Here is a 19,730-nt window from a genome sequence, read left to right on the forward strand (position 1 = left end):
CAAGCAGTTATCCACACTCTATGAGTTTATTACCCTCCTTCCCGAGGGCATGATATGCATTTTGGGGAAGCATTCTGGCCTTCTGGGAAGACAGCCAAGCCTGAAGCTACAGAGAGTTAAGCAGTCACAGAAGGTTAAACAAAGCCCGACATTTCCAGATTCCCGTACTGCTGGAGCCATATTGCATCTGACTTCTCCTACACATGCCCAAAAGAGTTCCATTTAAAACATCTTAATTTTTTAATACAGATTTTTTAAGAGGTCCATTTATTGTTTAAAGACATTCTCTTCTTAAAAAGAAAATGTTGCAATTATTTCAAGAATGAAGATACAAGTCTAAACCCTGGCCAGGTATCTCAGTTGGTTCGAGCATCATCCTCATACATCAGTGTTGTAGGTTCAGCCCTGGCTGGTGTGGCTTAGTAGATTGAGTGCCAGCCTGCAAACCAAAGGGTCACCAGTTCGATTTGCAGCTGGGGCATGTACCTGGGTTACGGGCCAGGTCCCCAGGGCGGGGCATGTGGGAGACAACCACACATTGATGTTTCTTTCTGTCTCTTTCTCCCTCCCTTCCTCTCTCTCCAAGAATAAATAAAATCTTTTTTAAAAAAACAAAAAAGGTTGTAGGTTTAATCCCCAGTCAAGACATGTACAAAAATCAACCAATGAATGCATCAGTAAGTGGAGCAACAACTCTGTGTTTCTCTATCTCTCTTTCTCTGTCTCTCATTTCTTTTCTCTCTTTAAAATCAATCAGTAAATAAAAAATTTAGCAGTAGGACAAGATGCAAAAATGAAATAGGGAATGCAATTATAACAAATTAAAAAATCTAAAATATATGCACAATCAAGCATAATTACTGATTTATCTGCTTTGAAAAGTTTCTTAAAAATAATATGTGTTCAATAAGCAATACACTATTTTATATAGGTTTTCCTTCTATTTCAAATATGACTTAGATCTCTGTTGATTACAAAAATGAATATTTCTCCATAAATATATTTAATAACTGAATAATTCAGGCACACATATAATTTAATTCCTCATTAAAATAATCTTTGACTAGGATTCAATCAACACATATTGAAAGAAATCCTATTATGAGCCCTGTCTGGTGTGGCTCAGCGGATTAGGTGCTGGCTTGCAAACCAAAGTGTCGCCAGTTCGATTCCCAGTCAAGGCACATGGCCAGCAAGGGACATATGAGAGGCAACCACACATTAATGTTTCTCTCCCTCTCTTCCCCACTCCCTTCCCCTCTCTAAAATAAATAAATAAAATATTTTTAAAAAGAAATCCTATTATAAATATAATATGTATGGTTCTAGGTCCTATAGATGAATAATTCTTAATAATAAAAACAGTAATAACTCATTAAGATTTCCTTGAGATAACAATATATAAGATGAAGTTAAATATTATGATATTAAATTAAACATTTCTGAAGATACTATATGTGATGCCTAAATACAATATTGATTGTTAGGCAGATTATTTTTCATGTAATGAAAACCCTAAGTTCAGGACAGTAAAGAATCGTGTTCAGATAAAGTGGTCTCCAAAGGCTTCAAGGAGAAGCAAGTCTTATACTACTTCTTGAAAAAAGGTTATTTTAGCAGAGAAGGTCATGATTAGAAGTAGGAAGGGACAGAAAAGGATAAAATTCCACTTGAACCTTGCATGAAATGGTATTAAGTGCACTACTGCTACGATGGTGCAGTATAAGAAATCACATATCACTTAAAGCTATAGCTTTACAAAACAAATTAAATTATATTTGGCAATCAAAGTATAGGACTATTGAGGAGACATACAAGAATATTTGCAGTGCATTAGGATCTTTGCCTATTTTCTTGTATTTGATAGTTTCTTGAATCTCATATTGTAAATTCTACATTCAAGATTAATGAGACATAGGTTATAATTTTCCAGAAAACATAGTTTGTGGTCTTTCAAACACAAGAAGCTGAAGAGACCTTAAATTTTACATACAAAATCAATAATAGTCTACTTTTGAAAATTCCAAAGTTACTAGATTTAAGCTAAGCATAAATCCTTAATAAGTTTAAAAATAAGGTTTGTTTTTAAAACAAAAAGTAAATTCACATGAATTCATAAATATAGTTTACTGATTTAAAGAAAACAAATCGATGACTAGATTTTTTTAAAGTATTACTTTTTAAGTAATTAAGAGGCACTGCTTTTTAAAAAAATTTTATTGTTGTTCAATTACAGTTGTCCCCATTTTTCCCACATTGCTTTCTCCTGCCCTTCCCACCCTCCTCCATTCAATCCCCTTGCTGTTGTGCTTGTCCATGGGTCCTTTATACATGTTCCTTGACTTGACCCTTCCCCTTCTTTCCCCCATTTTCCCCACTTCCTCCTCTCCTCTAATCACTGTCAGGTTGTTCTTTATTTCTTTGTCTTTAGTTCTATTTTGCTCACTTGTTTGTTTTGTGTATTAGCTTCCATTGATAGGCGAGATCATGTTGCCTTTTGGTATTCATCTAAAGCAAATACTGAGGTCCCCGATGTGGATTTTATAAAATCCGGCTGCACTGCAGGATCATCCAACAGGAACAAGAAAACATTTGAATTTATATCATTTTTTATAAATTATTTTTTTAAAATATCAAGTTTTCTATGTTTTAGGGTTTACATAATATAGCTGTACATTATAAATAGTACACACATTTCTTAACACCTATGCAAAGTATCCTCAGTCAACAAAGCCTAAAGACAAATGACTGTTCATTTAATAAAGAAAAAGAAGAGTCCAGATCTTAAGTTTAGTGTAAAATGGGAGACCGTAATTACTTTTTTTATTTAAATCGTATGGGTTATTTTTTATTTAAACTTATTAAGAATTTATGCTTAGCTTAAATCTAGTAATTTTGGAATTTTTAAAAGTAGGCTATCATTCATTATGTATGTAAAACTTAACGCCTCTTTAGTTTCTCACGTTTGAAAGAACACAAACTGTGTTTCCTGGAAAATTAAAATCTATGTCCCTTTAATCTTGAAATGTAGAATTGCTTTTTATTTTTAAACAGTATGGGTCCGCAGATCTGTGAAGACTTTCTGGCTGATTGTTTTAGGTTGTGCTGTATAGTCGTCATTGTCACTGTCCCATTTCTTATTCTTATCCCGGAAGCATTCCAGGGGCACTAGGGTGTGTAGATCAAGCCTCAGACAACATTCTATTTTCCCCTAAATGCAAGTATTTGATGGGAAAATCAGCTGTCAAGCTCCGAGTTTTCTCTTGTTGATCTTATTTTACCTCTAGTGGTCATTGTTTTGGTACCTGGAGAACAGCTAGTTCAAGATGATGTCCGTCTCAGTATTCTTTGCAGTCGCTTCCATAGAAGGTTCTTGGTGACCAAAATGCTACTTGGTGAAAGACATCAATAGCCACGTGGCTGTATTCGGAAGGACTGGGGGAGGGATATCTCAAGTAAGCTCTGTCTGAGGGAAACTGGAGAGAGTGGTTAAGAGGGCAGAGTCTGGAGACCAACGCCTGGGTTCAAATCCTGACTCCCACTGACACCTGCTCCTCTCCTCCTGTTGAATCTGTGAGACAGCTTTCATTGGGTTGTTAGGAGGGTAAAATAAATTAATATTTGTGGACACACAGTAAGCTCTATATAAGAAGAAATTAAACGACAAATACTATAGGACGTCATTTCATTAGCAATGGCACCAGTACAACAGTGCTGTTCTGAACAAGGAGAGTGCCCTGAAATGGATTTTATCCATTTTCCTTGATTTACTACAGTAGCCCTGAATTTAATGCAATTGTTTAACAATCTACAACATTTCCTGTTCAAGGTTTACATTTCTGTCAACAAAAACTGTTTTAACTTTATAAATTATTATTCATATTCTACTCTACTACTAAAAATGCCTTTATAAAGCATACATCTAAATATATGATTTTGCTGCTGTAATTTCTGTAAGGCATCTTCACTACTTTCAGATCCCTGCTATATCCCACAAGGGCCTTGTTCCACTTTGTCCTCTGCTGGCACGTCTCCCTTGGCCGCTGCTGATTCTCACCAGATCAGCATTAAGGATGCATTTGTGTGCTTCTTACTTTTTGCATCAAATAAACTAAGCATTGTCATGCTTCCATATATTTACTTTTTTTCCTCTTAAATAAAATAATGTTTGCCTCCTCCAAATATCATTTAATTTTTAAGATAAACCACACATTTTTCTACTTACAAAGCATCATTTAACATCCTCATCCCTCAAGAATATTTAATTCCTCTCTCCATGTTGCTCCATCTCTGATATCAGATTGCATTTATTTATATATGAATATTTTTTATAACAAGAATACTCTAAGTTTAGAGGGCATTATCTAATTCATGTAGGATTCTGTTAATGTTACACAATATTTGCAAAATTGATGTGTGTGTAGATATTTTAAATGTATTTTCTTTTATAGTAACTGAATTATTGTTATAGAATATATGTGAATAACATCTTTAACCCCTGAATAATGTATTGTTAACTTGAATTTGTTGTTAGCTTTATTGTCTTCCTGTTATTTTTTCAAACAGTTATTTATTGATATGTATTAAATATATTTTATAGAGCAATGTATCAATATGTATATAGAGATGTACTTTATTCTAACAACAACAACAAAAACTGCCTCATTTTTTCATCCTCTCAGTAAAAAAACGTAAGCTCAAAATCTATATTTTGTTTTCCAGGCAACTAAATAACAATTAGGAGACATTTTACACATTATTTGAATGTGGAGTGAATGGAGTTTTAACTACATAAATAATGTGATGAGATTAGCCTCATAATTGTTTTAGTTCCTCAAATATTCCCTGGGTGATCTGTGATATCACTTTGATATGTAGCAATAACGTATTTATAGACTTTCAGAGAAAAGCCCCTTTTTTGTCCACAAGTTGAAACAGCATTATTTGTGAATGCCATTTCTTCCTTTACATTTCTGGGAGAAAATGGCCTGATTTTACTGTACTTTTGAAAAATTCAACAAATGTGCTCAAGTATGTTCATCTGACTCTGATATTACTTTATACAACTCTCTTCCCCATGCCACCTCAGAGAGTCCTGATTTGGTTTCTGGTTGAAATCACATTGTAAGCATAAGAGACTTTTCTATATAAAAAGCAATTTATTATAACTGAAATATTTTTGTCTTCTAGACATGCCCACTGGAGTTATGATTTAGAATAGATTAATTGACACAAATTAGTGAGTTCCTGCTGTGCATCAGTCTCATAGAGGTGAAAAGAAAATCATCTGGGCTGCTGAGAAACATTAGTTTTTCTTAAAGTATATCATAACCCTTACAAAATTACAGACTAATATAATATTATATGTGATAGAGGGTAAAATGGTATGTATTAGCACATGGTATAAAGCAGTGTACAGAAAGAATTCTCTTTAGAGGACGCTATATCTAAACATATTCTTATCAACATTATAGAACATTCTTTGAAAGAAACTTCTAGCAATCCGCATTAAACATATTATTTCAAGAGAAAACCTGGTATTATTTGCATGAAATTTTGTACTTATAAATTCTAAGAATATATATGTATTTCTAAGAGCTTTTCATCTTAAGAATAGTTCAATAATTATCAATTAAAAATATAATTGCCAAAGTAGTTGTTGTTCCTTTTCATTTAGTGAAAAATAACAGCCAGAGGCCATATCCTGTCTCAGAAAAATTTCATTTTATATCTCTGACAAATGGAAACATTAAGTGAACTACCTAAGGAGACTCTGCTTATTTATCTGAGTAAATATTACAACATTACATGCTTTAGGAGTGACAAGACTCATGGAGTTCTTCAATGATTACTAGGCTGCTGGTTTAAAACTATGGAGTATGAGTCTAGAAATCCTCAACTGTTTCAAATTCCCAAAGAAGTGTGAAGCAAGACAGTGAATTGGAAATCAAGAATCTTGAGTCTCAAACCAGGCTCTATGTTTAATTAACTATATTAATTTAGGCAGTTCCCATCACCTCTTCATCCTTGTTCCTTCATCTGTACCAAGTGTGTGTGTGAGTGCATGTATGTTGGTTACTAAAAATAATTAAATAGTGTAAGTTAAAGAAGACGTAAGGAGGTATGTTTTCAAATTTAATATTTCATGATCAAGACAAAAGTAGATTAGAGGTTGTCTAGGCCTGAAGAAGGGGCTGGCAAAATGGTAGTAATAAGTTTCTTTTTAAAGTAATGAAAATATTCTAAAATTGATTGTCAGGATGGCTGTACAACTTTTAATGTGCAAAAATAAACACTAAATTGTACAATCTGAAGGGTTACGTTGTATAGAATTTATATCGTAATTCATAAAACTATTACATTTTATATTTAGTTAAGCATTAAACAAAATTTTCATTATTTTTCAAATATGGTACATACACTATACTCCTTATTCTCTGAACATTTATTTGTATTTGCTGATATGAATTCTATTATCTGTGATATGAGGACTACTTTATGTGAAATGGTTATCCTTTTTTCTGTACCTATATTAGGTATTAAGTTTCAGATTCATTAGAATGAATTTTCCCTAGATCTTAAATGTTATTCATCATGTTTTACAGTAAATAACCATACAATAATAATTTTAAACTAAGTATAATATTCTCTATGTTTTTCTTTTTTGTCTGAAGACAAAGACAGGGATTTGTTTGCTGCAGGATGGTAATCAGGAGCCTTTCAAAGTTCGGCTGCACCTAGCCAAAGATATTTTGATGATCCAGGAGCAGGATGTGATATGTGTGTCTGGTGAGCCTTTCTATTCTGGTGTAAGTAGCTTTCCCTTCTGTTGAAGATTTTTGTTTTTTCTCATTAAAATGTTTATTCACAGAATATTATTAATATATTTTTCTTTCACTTTTAGTCATTTGCGTGTAATTTTTGTTTGCATTATTAAGTGAGCAGGGTTCTTGTATAAATACCCATATATCTGGGTCCACAGCCACACATTTAGTGTCCATCTGCAGGAGGACATCTCATTGACTCTAGTCATCTTTATTTGACTGGACTGACACCTATATATTTCCTGATCATGAGAGACTGCATTCTACGTTTCTACACAGAGGACTAGCTGAGAATAGAGCATGGCTATTCTAACAGTGTATGGCAGGGCATTATTTTCCTGCCTTAATCTTTCTTGCATCATGTGGAGATTTTGGAGGTGATGCAAAGGTGGAACTCAATTCTTGGCATCTGAGAAGCATAAGGCTTTAGACAGCAGTCACTTAACTCAGAGTCAGTGCTTTGCACCGGGGTCTTCTAACTACCACTGAAGTACCACTGTGGAAGACATCCTTAGGTAAAATTAGATTAGATTCAACAACAACAAAAAACAAAAACAGGACAAGTTTTAGAATTTATTATTTGTTTGGTAATAACATTAAAGACATAGTCTTCAGTGTTGCTATGTGTGAACTCAGAAGAAAATTACAGCAAGTATCAAACAGTTGGCTTCCTGGATTCCCCCGACATTTGTGGCAATTTAGCTCAAAGATTTAATTTTTAGCTTATTAACAGACTTACCTTGGAGTGTTTTATTGGTGGTGAATAATGTTGAACTTTCCACTTCACTTCTTACTAATATCCTATGGGATTCACACTGGGTCCTAAATCAATAGACCCTCACTAACTAAAGATAATGGACATTTTGCAGACTGTTAACTATTCTTTTGTCACGCACCATTTAAATCATCCTAAATCATGGGCCTTGCTGTCAAGGTTGATTAAATTGTTCCCATGGGGCTTGTCCTTTCTTTTAGTTAACAAAAGAATAGTACTAGATTCCTTCCTTCCTCCCATCCTTCCTTCCTTCCTTCCCTTCTTTCTTCCTTCTTTCCCTCCTCCCTTCTTTCTTCCATTTCTGTTTTTAACTAAATACACTTTATATAACTCTTTGAAATAAATGTATTTTGCAGGTCATCAATAAAGTTCTGTAATTTGTAAAATTTAGTATTTCAACACTGTAACACTGATATTGCTTTTAAATTTTGCAGTTGAAATAACTAATATACATAGATCTAATTTCTCTTTTGAAAAGAGGGCTGGGGAGAACCTGGACAGAATTAAGGAGAAATATCCCATGATAACATTAGCAAATATGAAAAAAATATCATTTGACAAAATTTGACACTCAACACTTCCTGCAAATGATGAATGAGAGAAAACTTGCTTAATATGATAACCATCTAATGAACACTTTTCACTAATGTTATAGTTAACATTAAGCATATTCTCTGAGTTTGAAAACAAGTCGAGAATCATGATTAACATCATTTTTACTCAATATTTTTTGGCTGTGTAACAAATCTGGAAATTGAAATAATGTAACAATCAGAAAAAAAGAGGGAAAATGGCTTTATTTTAGAAGTCATAATGGTATACATAGAAAACCCTAAGACATTTACCAAACCAATAGAATAATCTGTAAATTTAACAAGTTATTAGAAATGATGATGTCCAAAGTTAATTCAATGTTTACAATTTGCAACAAACAACATAAAAAGTGCAATTCACAATATATCAAAGATAACTCATGAATAAATTAACAAAATATATACAAAGCTTCTATTTTAAAAACTGCAAAACTGTGATGAATAAAATGAAAATAAATAAACAAATAAATGGAGAAATATAGCATGATCATAATTAAAGACTTAAATTTTCACATTTTCCCAAACATTCAATATCAGTCAAAACCCCAAAAGGTTTTTGCAGTCATTGCCAAGTTGATTCCAAAAATTTACATGGAAATACAAAGGATTTAGTATATCTAAAACAATCTTGATAAGGAGAGCAAAGTTGGAGTGTTTATACTTCCTGATTTCAGAACTTAACTATATTACAATAATGAATGCAATGTGATATTACCCTAAGTATAAGCATATGAATCAATGGAACATTATAAAGACTCCAGAAATTCTCACGTTTATATGGTCAATTCCTTTTTCTTAATTACAGTAAACTATACATTAAATTTGTCATTTCAGCCATCTCTAAGGGTACGTTTCAGTGACATTGAATAGATTCACTATTCATCTCCAGAATTTTCATCATCCCATACTGAAACTCTGTCCCCATTTAATAACAGCTCCCCATAGCTCCCCTCTCCGCAGTCCCCGGTAACCACTAGTATATTTGCTGACCCTATGTATTGACTCATATAAGTGGAATTACACAGTATTTGTCTTTTTGTGTTTGGCTTAGTTCACTTAGTATAATGTACTAAAGGTTCATCCACATTGTAACATGTATAAAAATTTCATTCCTTTGTATGACTGAATAATATTGCATTTCATGTATATACTATATTTTGTTAACCTTGTTTATCCATCCACCTAACAATGAACATTTGGATTGTTTCCACCTTTCGGCCCCTATAAATGATGCTGCTATGAACATGGGTGTACAAATACTTGAATCACTTTTTCTAGTTCTTGCGTGTATGATCCCAGCAGTGGAATTAATGGGTAAAATGTAATTCTAGTCCACTTTTTTTTTTTTTTTGCTTAATCCTTTATCAGATATGTGATTTGCAAATATTTTCTCCCGAACTCTGGGTTACCTTTTTACTCTATTGTTTCCTATGATGCCTACATTTTTTTTTTATTTTGATGAAGCTCAATTTGTCTATTTCTCCTTGGTTGGCTATACTTTTGGTGTTTAATCATTGCCAAATTCAATGTCATGAATATTTTATCCCATATTTTCTTCTAAGAGATTCTAGTTTTAGCTCTTGCAGCCATTTGAGCATTTTAGGGTTTTTTTTTTGGTTTCTTGTTTGTTTGTTTGCTTGTTTTTGCTTGTATATGGTGTTAAAGTTCTAACTTCATTCTTTTGCAGGTGTACCTTTAGTTTTCCTGACACCGTTTGTGTTTTGGCACTCTTGTTGAAAAGCATTTGACCACATATATGAGGCTTTACTTCAGGCCTCTTTCTTTTTTTTTTTCCCCCTATTGGTCTGTGTGTCTGTCTTTATGTCAGTACCACACTCTTTTGATTAATGTAACTGGGTGATAAATTTGAAAATAGGAAATGTGTGGCACCTGGATTTGTTCTTTTTCAAAAAAGACTTGGTTAATTGTAGTACCTTCAGATTCCATATAAATTTTAGGATGGATTTTTCTTTTTCTGTAAAAACTCACATTTAGATTTTGATAGAAATAACATTGAATTTGTACCTTTCTTCTGACAGTGTTGACTTCTTAACAATATTAAACCTTTTACTCAATGAACATGGATGTCTTTTCATTTGTTTATGTATTTTATTTTCTTTCAGTAATGTTTTGTAGTTTTTAGTGTATTTCTTTCACTTTCTTGGTTAGTTGATGCCTAAGTATCTTATTCTTTTTAATGCTATTTTAAATGGAATTTTTATTAATTTTTTCAAATTGTTAATTGTTAGTGTATAGAAATGTAACTGATTTTTATGTGTTTGTATCTAATTTGCTGCATTCATTTTTTTAGTTTTAATGGTTGTGTGTGTGTGTGTGTGTGTAATCTCTAGGTTTTCTGCATATAATATCATGTTAACTGTCTGCAAAAATATCTTTATTTCTTCCTTTCTGATTTGTATTTATATATTTTTTAATCCTCTCTTGAAGATATTGCAACAATGGCATTTTGCTTCTGTTCCTGCTCCTCTGCAGTCAGAAGCAGAAATCAGCAATCAGAGCCTGGATCTCTGATCCTGTCTGTCAGTGACTGATGGTGGAAGATGGGTCATTGCCACTTGTCTAAGAGCTGAAATTGACCTCAGTTAAGCACAATTTATTTTCCAAGTCTTCTGAAAGTTGCCACTTTTACAATGCACTTCAGAATTCTAACATGATTACCTAAGATAGATTCAATCAGTGTAATTTTTGTCTAGTCTGGAGAGGATTCCTAGTGCTTCCAGGTCCCCCATTTCCATAATGTTGCCAGTCAATTGTTTTTAGACAAATCTGTCAAATGAGTTCAAAGGGAAATGTTGATGTTTTCAATTACAACTTGCTACATATTTGGAAGAGTGAAATTATACTTGACCCCTACCTCAGATGAATTATAAATATTTTAGATTAATCTTACACTAAAATGTAAACACAAAACAAATAAATTTCTAGAAAAATAATTTTGTATTAAGGAGTAGACAAGAATTTCTTAGGACAAAAGATTATTGATAAATTAAAAAGAAAATGTTAATGTGAACTTAATCAGTGAACACTTTTGACTTTTGAAAAAAACCTTTTAAGAAAATCCAAACTGCAGAGTAGGAGAAAATATTTTCTATATCTGACACAGGACTTGTATCTAGAATATATAAAGAACTCTCACAACTCTCACAACCATAACAGGTACAAACAAACCAACTGTAAAAAGAACAACTGAGCAAAAACTTTGAAGAGATTTCATGAAATGGTGAAGAAGAGTATGGAAGGATGTTCTAATTCATCCATCATCAAGGAATTACAGATCAGGTTAAAATCATGTAATTTACATCTTTACATCCATTACAATGGCTTAAAAAGATTTTATTGGCAAAGATGTGGTTCACTTAGAAATTATATGAACTAGAATTTCAAATGAGCAACCACTTTAGAAAACTATTTGGCATTGTCTTATAAAGTTAAACATAAACCTACTTTAAACTCAAAACTCCTGTTCCTTCAGATATTCTCAAGAGTAATAAAAATGAATGTTCACAAAAAGACTTGCACACAAACATGCATAGCTAAAACCAAATTATGAACTGATAAGTGAATTTGGTATATTTATAGAATAAATTTGTATACACTTATTTTTTAATACAAAAATAATAGAGACTTCCAATTTCTGGTTTCACATGTAAGGAGCTTAGAAGCCACTATATCCTAATAACAAGCAAAAACATGAACACATAAAAATTCATCAATTCTGCTTAGATTCATGAGAGGCAAAAACACAAGACAGACCACTGCTCCTAAGGTTGGGCAGACAGGTAGACAGAGTCCCAGCTTACCAAAGTAGAGGCTTGCAAACAGAAACTACCTCATAAACCAGGCCACAACAGAAAAAACTGAATAATCATTGACAAACCGCTGGAGGCTCAGTATGGACTGGATTGAGAATTAAAAACTCCAGGGCCACCCGGTCACATGGGGAGCCCACAGTTTTATGAAATTTACCTTTTGGTGCTTGATTGCTTTCCCACAGTAAAAATTAAAAAAAAAATCCTTTGGAGTTCTGTTAGGGGAAAGGAGAAAGAACCATTTTTGAAATTTACCAAAACACTTTATTCTTAACAAGGGCTGCCCTCACGAGAAACTAATTAAGTACACCCTAACTTGCTGGGGATATTATTAAGCCCTAAGTGATGTGAAGAATGAAATACCCAACTCCAGTCCACTCCAACTATCCTGTTCCACCTACAGGAGAAAGAAAAAACTAAGGAGCACTTACAAAGTTTACAGTCTAGAAGCAAAGGCTCATTAAAAGGCTGAGACCTAATCCTAGGCAATAAAACACTTCCCTTTCCCTCACCTTGCCAGCACATTATTAAAAATCATATTGACAGCAGGTCCTTTTACCTAGTACATCATGTCTGGGTACCAAGAAAATATTACAAGGCATACCAAAGGCCAAAAAAATAAAAATAAAAAATAAAAAATCCCCACAATTTGTAGATACAGAAAAAACATCAAAACCAGATTTGTCAAGGACATTGGAATTATTGGATCAAGAATTTAAAAGAACATAGTCTTTTAGGCTCTCGTGAATAAAATAGAATGCAGAAACATAAGGCAATGTGGAGCAGAGAGATGGAAATCCTAAAAATAAGAACCAGAATGAAATGATAGAGATTATAAAACATGAAATAGAAATGAAAAGTACTTTTTGTGGGCTTATTAGTAGATTGAGCAGAAATTTGGAAAGATTCTCTGAGCTAGAGGATGTATCGACATAATCTTTAGCAACTAAAAAGCAAAGAGAACAAAGACTGAAATAAAACAAAACAGAATATTTAAAATTGTCAGACATCTATAAAAAGTGTAAAATAGGTGCAGTGGGAATACTAGAAGGAAAAGAAAGAGAGTAAGGAACAGAAGAAATATTTAAAACAATAATGACCAAGAATTTTTCCAATTAATGTCAGACACCAAACCACAGATGCAAGAATCTTAGAAAACACAAAGCAGGATAAATGCCTCAAACCTACACATAAGCATATTATTATCTATCTACCGAAAAATCAACAATAGAGAAAAAAGTACTAGAAAAAGCCACGAGAAAGAAAGAGCACTATCTATAGAGGAACAAATGTAAGAATTTCAAAGGACCTCCCCCTAGAAATCTTGGAGGCAAGAGGACAGTGAAGTGAGATATTTAATGTTAAGAGAAAGACAATCAAAAAGAACAACCTAGAATTCTGTGGTGTTCAAAATTATTCTTCAGAAGTAAAAGAGAGATACAAACTTTCTCTAACAAAATTAAGGTAATTTGTTGTCAATAAACCTACCTTGCAAGAAATGTTGAAAGAAGTTCTTTAGAGTGATGAAAATTAATATAGGTAAAAATCTTGGATTTTCATAAAGAACAGAGAACATCAAAGAATGAATAAGCAAAGGGAAAATAAAACCTTTTATTTTTCTTATTCTTAATTGAATGTAACAGATGAGAGTATGTCCAAAATAATAACAAAAATGTCTTTGGTTATTTATGTTTATGACTATTGTATGTATTCAAATGAAAGCATATGTGTATGTGTGTATATATATATGTGTGTGTGTGTGTGTGTGTGTGTATGCTTATATATAACAAGTGAATGACAGCAATTACACAAGGGAAGGGAGATAATAATTAAGATTATTTTGTTATAAGGTACTCCCTCTACATGTGACCCAGTACTGTGTTATTTGAAAGTGGAATAGGATTAGCTGTAAATATATATTGCAATTACTTGGCCAATCATTAAAAAAATAAAGCATAACTGAGAGTTAAGAAAAGAGACAAAAATAGAATCACATAAAATGCTCAATTAAGATAACAGAGGGCAGAAAGAGTAGAGTACAAAAATGGTAACAAAGAACAAGGGCAACAATAAAAAGAACAAATATGTTAGATACTATACTAATTAAAACCAATGGTCTAGTATACCAATTAAAAGACAAAGATTGTCAAGGTGGATCAAAGTCCAGACCCAAGTGTATGTTGTCTACAATAAATCCATTTTAAGTGTAAAGACACAAACAGATTAAAATTAATGAGTGGAGAAAAATTGTATATACAGAGACCATACATAGACTAAGATCTCTAATGAATATAGATGCAAAATCTTCTACAAAATATTCAGAAATTGAATTAAGCAATGTATAAAAATAATTGTATACTATAATTAAATGGGATTAATCTCACATATGCAAGGCTCAACATTAAAAAATGAACTAGTGTAATCCATGATACCAACAGGCTAAAAAAGAAAAAAGAACTTTATTGTAAAAATACCCTGGAAAGGAAGGCTCATCTCTCCTAGATACAGTGCCAAAAAAAACAGACCCAATCTCCTTTTCAGCATATATAGGGAGGGGCAAAAGTAGTTTTACAGTTGTTTGTGTGGAAAATAATACAATAATTAATAAATAATTATACAAGAATATATTCTGTTTTGTGCACAAGTGTAAACCTACTTTTGCCCCACCCTCTCTGTTGTTACCAGGCCAAATGAATTTGTCCAAGAAAGCATGTGGTAGCTACTGGTGCTCAGATAACCTCTGTTTTCTCCCTCACGAAGCCATTGAAACTGGTGACACCCTAGTTCTTTCCCTCCAAAAGTAACTGGTAACCATTAAATAGATATTCTCTTTCTTCCTATGCAGCAGCAGGGTCCAGATTATACTCAGACACCATTTCTCAGAAATCTCCCCAAACAAAAGGTGACTAGTCCCGATATCTTCAGGGACACAGCAGCATTTCAGTTCTATATATTTGTCACACCCTCTCATCCCAGAGGGTGGAGAGAAATGCTGCAAGGAGCTGCCCACACTCCTGTGGAGCACTGTTTCCTCTATGATGGTGGTTCCTTACCTCCAGCACCTGCCATTCCCTGGCTCAGAGCTTTCTCTGGCTGTGGGCATGCAGTATGCTTGTGCACTGGGCAGGTGAAGGTGCTGGGAATTACTTCCTCCAGAAGTAGACTTTAACCAAGGACCAACAGGAGGTAGAGGATGAACACCCAGCTTCCTTGGTCTTGAGTGGGTACTGTAAGAGACAGGCTGACTCTCAGTAGAACTGGGCTCAATTGCGCAGTGAACTAATCTGCTTGGGGGGAGAAAAAAATGCCCTGTATGGGCCTCATTTTCTTCTCTCTCCAACCCACTTCCCCTTACCTGAGAGAACTTCTTGGGACCCCTCCCAAATATAATTCTACCCCTTTTATCTACATCTGAGGAAACCAACCAACTAAAGGAAATGTAGCACACTGTACTCTTAGACTCACAGATTTTCTCTGGGAGAACTCCGTATTTCCACTTTTTAAAACCTCCCACCGCTAAAAACCCTCAGACACCTCTGCACTGAAAAACAAACCTTTTTTGAATGTCACCCTTCACAATGTATTGTCTTTGTTCCAACATTGTGCCCTTTGTACAATGATAGCTCACTTTTAATTATGAGTTTAAGAGAGTAGGGGATTAGGGCTGAAGTAATCATCCAACTTTTGAGAGCAGAAAGTCAAACAGTGTGTAACAACTGAAATAGTGCTGATGCTTAGTCTTCTCAAGTTAGTGGTAAGGCTAGAAGAATGTTCTTAGGACACAGCAGATATTAGGTGAAGAATCCAGGCAAGAATGCTAGTATGTGAAATCTGGGAGAGTTGTTATGAAGCTTTGGTTGGAGAATGAAGAAATAAGAAATCAGTATTGGGGGACTAATGACAACCTTGTCATCAGGCAGTTGACTTGTAAAGGAAAATGAAGCTCTATTCTCTAGAGAGCTCCCAGACAGCATAGAAGATCAGTTTCCTTACATGCTGACAATGGCGCAGGAAGAAACTGGCATTTGTGTTCCTAGGTCCATCCCACTATCTCAGGCCTATATCTGAGGTTGCCATCTCCTGACACTTCTGGCCTACCCAGCCCACTCTGAAAGACAGCCCTGGGGCAATGAGACTCAGAAGCCACACTGGGATGATTCCTGGGAAAAGAATTGAGTGGTGGAACCTGACAATGTCTGCTCTTCTGAGTAATATGTAGGGAGGGACCCAGGGACCTGGAATAGGCCTACTATAGACAACGGTGCACAAACACTGGGGCATGAGTCCAGGGAAAAAGCTTGCTCAGATGAGTGAAGTGAAACTGAATGGTTAGAGAATTTGAGTTAGGCAAAATGTTAGTGTCTGAAGATAAAAGATCAGCAGACTGGTTATAATCCAGGCATCCACACTGAGGGATCCTCTTAGCTTCTTTCTCTAAAGTTATTGACATACGGATGGGCTAAATTCGGTAGCAGGGACACAGATTTGGAAAATCTGTAATAAGTCTGTGAGTGCCCCTGAGAGAAGGCAGGATACTAGAGTCGGATGATGAAAGAATAACTGAGAAAAGGCTGTTATGGACTGAATATATGTGTCGCCTCAAATTTTACACACAGAAGCCCAAACCTCAAATGTGATGATATTAAGAGATGCGGGTGTTTGGAAGGTGATTAGGTTTAGATGGGGTTATTAGGGTGGATTCCCCCATGATTGGACAGGGCTCTTATACAGAGAGGAAGAGGCACTGGGGCTTCCTTTATCCGCCATGCGAAGACACAACAAGGAGGCAGCTATCTGCAAGCCAGGAAGTGGGTCCTTGTCGGAATTTAGCTGCGCTGGCTTTCTGATCTTGGACTTCCAGGTTCTGAACTATGAGAAAATACATTTCTGTTGTTTAAGACACCAAGTCTATCGTATTTTTTTATAGCAGCCTGAACTGACTAAGAGAGAATTTACTTCAGGAAGTGGGGTGTGGAATGAAAGGAGGAAAGCTGCATGGGGAAGACTCCGTGGGCTCTGAATGAGCAGCCTGGTGAACATTACCAGCAAAGATGGGGCTGAGCTCTATGGAATGTTCATTATTGGAATCATTATTAGTTCAGTAATGAAGATGACTTAATAATCCACCCCATCAGACAAGGAATTAAACCTCTCATTCTTGCCTGGTTAGGGAGCCTTCAAGTCCTCAGTAGAATTGAGGTAGAGTCTGGGGCAAAGGAAAAACGCTTTGCCACACTTTGCGCATTTCACAATTTTATTCCAGATATACAAAGAAATTCAGTAAATTATTGTTCTCCTCGAAGAGTTTGAAAACATAACCACTTATCAGTGACAGAGAGGAAAACTGAGGTATCCAATGGAGTTACTGTGACTTGTCAGCAAACAAGCTGGATTTTGCCCCAGTGCTTGTGTTAGTTAATTTTCAAAAGAATTCTGTGATTTGTGCAGAGATTATAAGATTGAAGTTTCAGTGTTGAGTTCATAAGACCTGTTCCTCTATGATAATTTGGAAACTAACAAAAGGCCCACAATTATTCAAGATCTTTAAATGCAGATAGCAAAGTGACCACTGATCAGAATGATACATAGCAGTTGTCGGGTAGACATAGTCATCCCTCGTTATCCACGGTTTTGCTTTCTGTGGTTCCTCTGGTCAATTATGTTCCAAAAACATTACATGGAAGATTTTAGAAATAAACAACCCATAAGTTTTAAATTCATGCCATTCTGAACAATGTGATGAAGTCTCACGTTATCCAGGACCCTCTTGCCAAGGTATAAATAATCCCTTTGTCCAGTGTCTCCACGCTGTATGGAATCTCAACCCATTATCCTTTTGGGTTATGAGGTCAACTCTAACAGTATCACAGTGTTTCTGTTCAAGTAATCCTTATTTTACTTCATAATGGTCCCAAAGTATAAAAGTAGTGATACTTACAATTCAGATATACCAAATAGAAGTCAGAAGTGCTTCCTATAAGTGGAAATGTATGTATGTATAAGGGGGAAATGAAACAGTATAGGTCTCAGTACTATCTGTGGTTTCAGACATCTGGGTTTCTTGTAACGTATCCCCAGTGGATAAGGGGGACTATTGTATATTATAGCTTTGGTTAACAAAAAAGAAAGTGATCATCATCCCTTGCGCGCAGAAATCAAACATCCAGTCCCTGTCATTCTCCTTCTGTCCTCTACCACTCGAAGTCAGAAATAGCTGTAGCTGTCCTAGTGATAGTATCCCCTTCGGTGCTGCCCTGAAGGAAAATCAAATCTAGCTGTGCTAGTTATAAATATTAAACAAAATATTTTTAGAAGGCTGATGAGGCTAAAATCAATATGAGATGGCTCCATATTCAAAAGTGTTGTCAGTAAAAGATAAGAATATCTTGGCAATTAAATTCCAAATATGTCAGAATATATGTCAGATAGATATACAGTATCAATATAACAAGTACCTCAGCAAAGTTTTAATGGGCATTGTTAGAATTTAAAATTAAAAAAAATATTTTAGTTGTCCTTGAGGGAACAAACATGCAAGGTGAAGGGATTAATCAAAGACTATATATGAAGGAACCATGGAAATGGACAATGGTGTGGGGATTGACTATGGAAGTGTGGGGGTGGGCTGGAAGGAGGGGGGTGAAAGGAGAAAATTGGGAAACAATCAATAAAATATTATTAAAAACTTGTATATGTTTAAGTGTAAAATAAAGCAATTAGTAATCCAATTAGTAAAACTATAACTTCCTGAAGGTAGCATTAAGAGAAAATAATATTTACCTTTAATCTTGGAGTTAAAGGTAACTAAAGCTAACTTCCATATGGGGTGTGACAAGATGCACAGCAGTGTGAGGTGAGGTTCGTAATCTGTGGAAAGTTTGATCAGGAGAGAGATTGCAGCTAGATTAGTCTGCATGCACACTGAGGTAGAGTCTTACTGCGTCATCTAGGATGGATAGTGCCTGTAGCCTCTGGTATATTTTTTTCTTATCCTCACATCAAACAGCCATTCAATACAGAGATCAAAATCTGTGTGCACACGTGGACATGCACATTATGTATTTTTTCAAACTTTTGAGGTAGTTTCATATATCAACAATTACCTATTAAAATATGCTATTAAATTTGATGTGTTCTAGGTAATTTCATTTGATTACCTGGCATCAGTTTTAGAAGTAAAAGGGGCCATTGCTGAGTACAATTAACACAGAAGTTATTACTTTATTCTTAGTTCTTTTTACATTTGATTTTATATCTATGAAGGAGGCCACAGAGGATCCTTGTTTCTGCTCCTCCTTTTTCAACTTTTTTTGGGGGAGTGGGGAGTGTAGAAAGATGGGAAGCTGCCATTCCACATCTGTTTCAATTAAGAAAAGGGAAGATAGAGTCCTGGCTGATATAGCTCAGTTGACTGGAGCTTCATCTTATAAATCAAAGAGTTGCATGTTCGAATCCCTGTCAGGGCACATACCTAGGCTGTAGGTTTTGTCCCGATTGGGGAACAAATGAGAGGCAACCAATCAAAGTTTCTCTTTCATATTGATGTTTCTCTACCTCTCTCTCTCTGTCCCCTCTCCATCTCTAAAATCAATAAGCATGTCCTCAGCTGAGGATAAAAAATATAGTTATAGGTACAGGATTATGATTTAGATAGTTCCAGTAATGATTTTATAAGGAAACGATGTATAAAGCCTTGATCTTGAAAACT

General features: G+C 34.7%; 1 protein-coding gene across 1 annotated transcript in view; it reads left to right on the forward strand.

Moving 5' to 3' along the window:
* Nucleotides 1-19,730, forward strand: part of SNTG1 (syntrophin gamma 1) — a 576,561-nt gene that overhangs the window by 217,442 nt on the left and 339,389 nt on the right. Inside the window, exon 3 of the mRNA XM_054595747.1 lies at nucleotides 6,675-6,809. Coding sequence (XP_054451722.1) covers nucleotides 6,675-6,809 — 135 coding nt within the window. The remainder of the gene's footprint in view (nucleotides 1-6,674; nucleotides 6,810-19,730) is intronic.

Source organism: Pteronotus mesoamericanus, unplaced genomic scaffold, assembly GCF_021234165.1.
Source record: "Pteronotus mesoamericanus isolate MK-2021 breed Mesoamerican mustached bat unplaced genomic scaffold, CSHL_Meso_final scaffold_54, whole genome shotgun sequence".
NCBI lineage: Eukaryota > Metazoa > Chordata > Mammalia > Chiroptera > Mormoopidae > Pteronotus > Pteronotus mesoamericanus.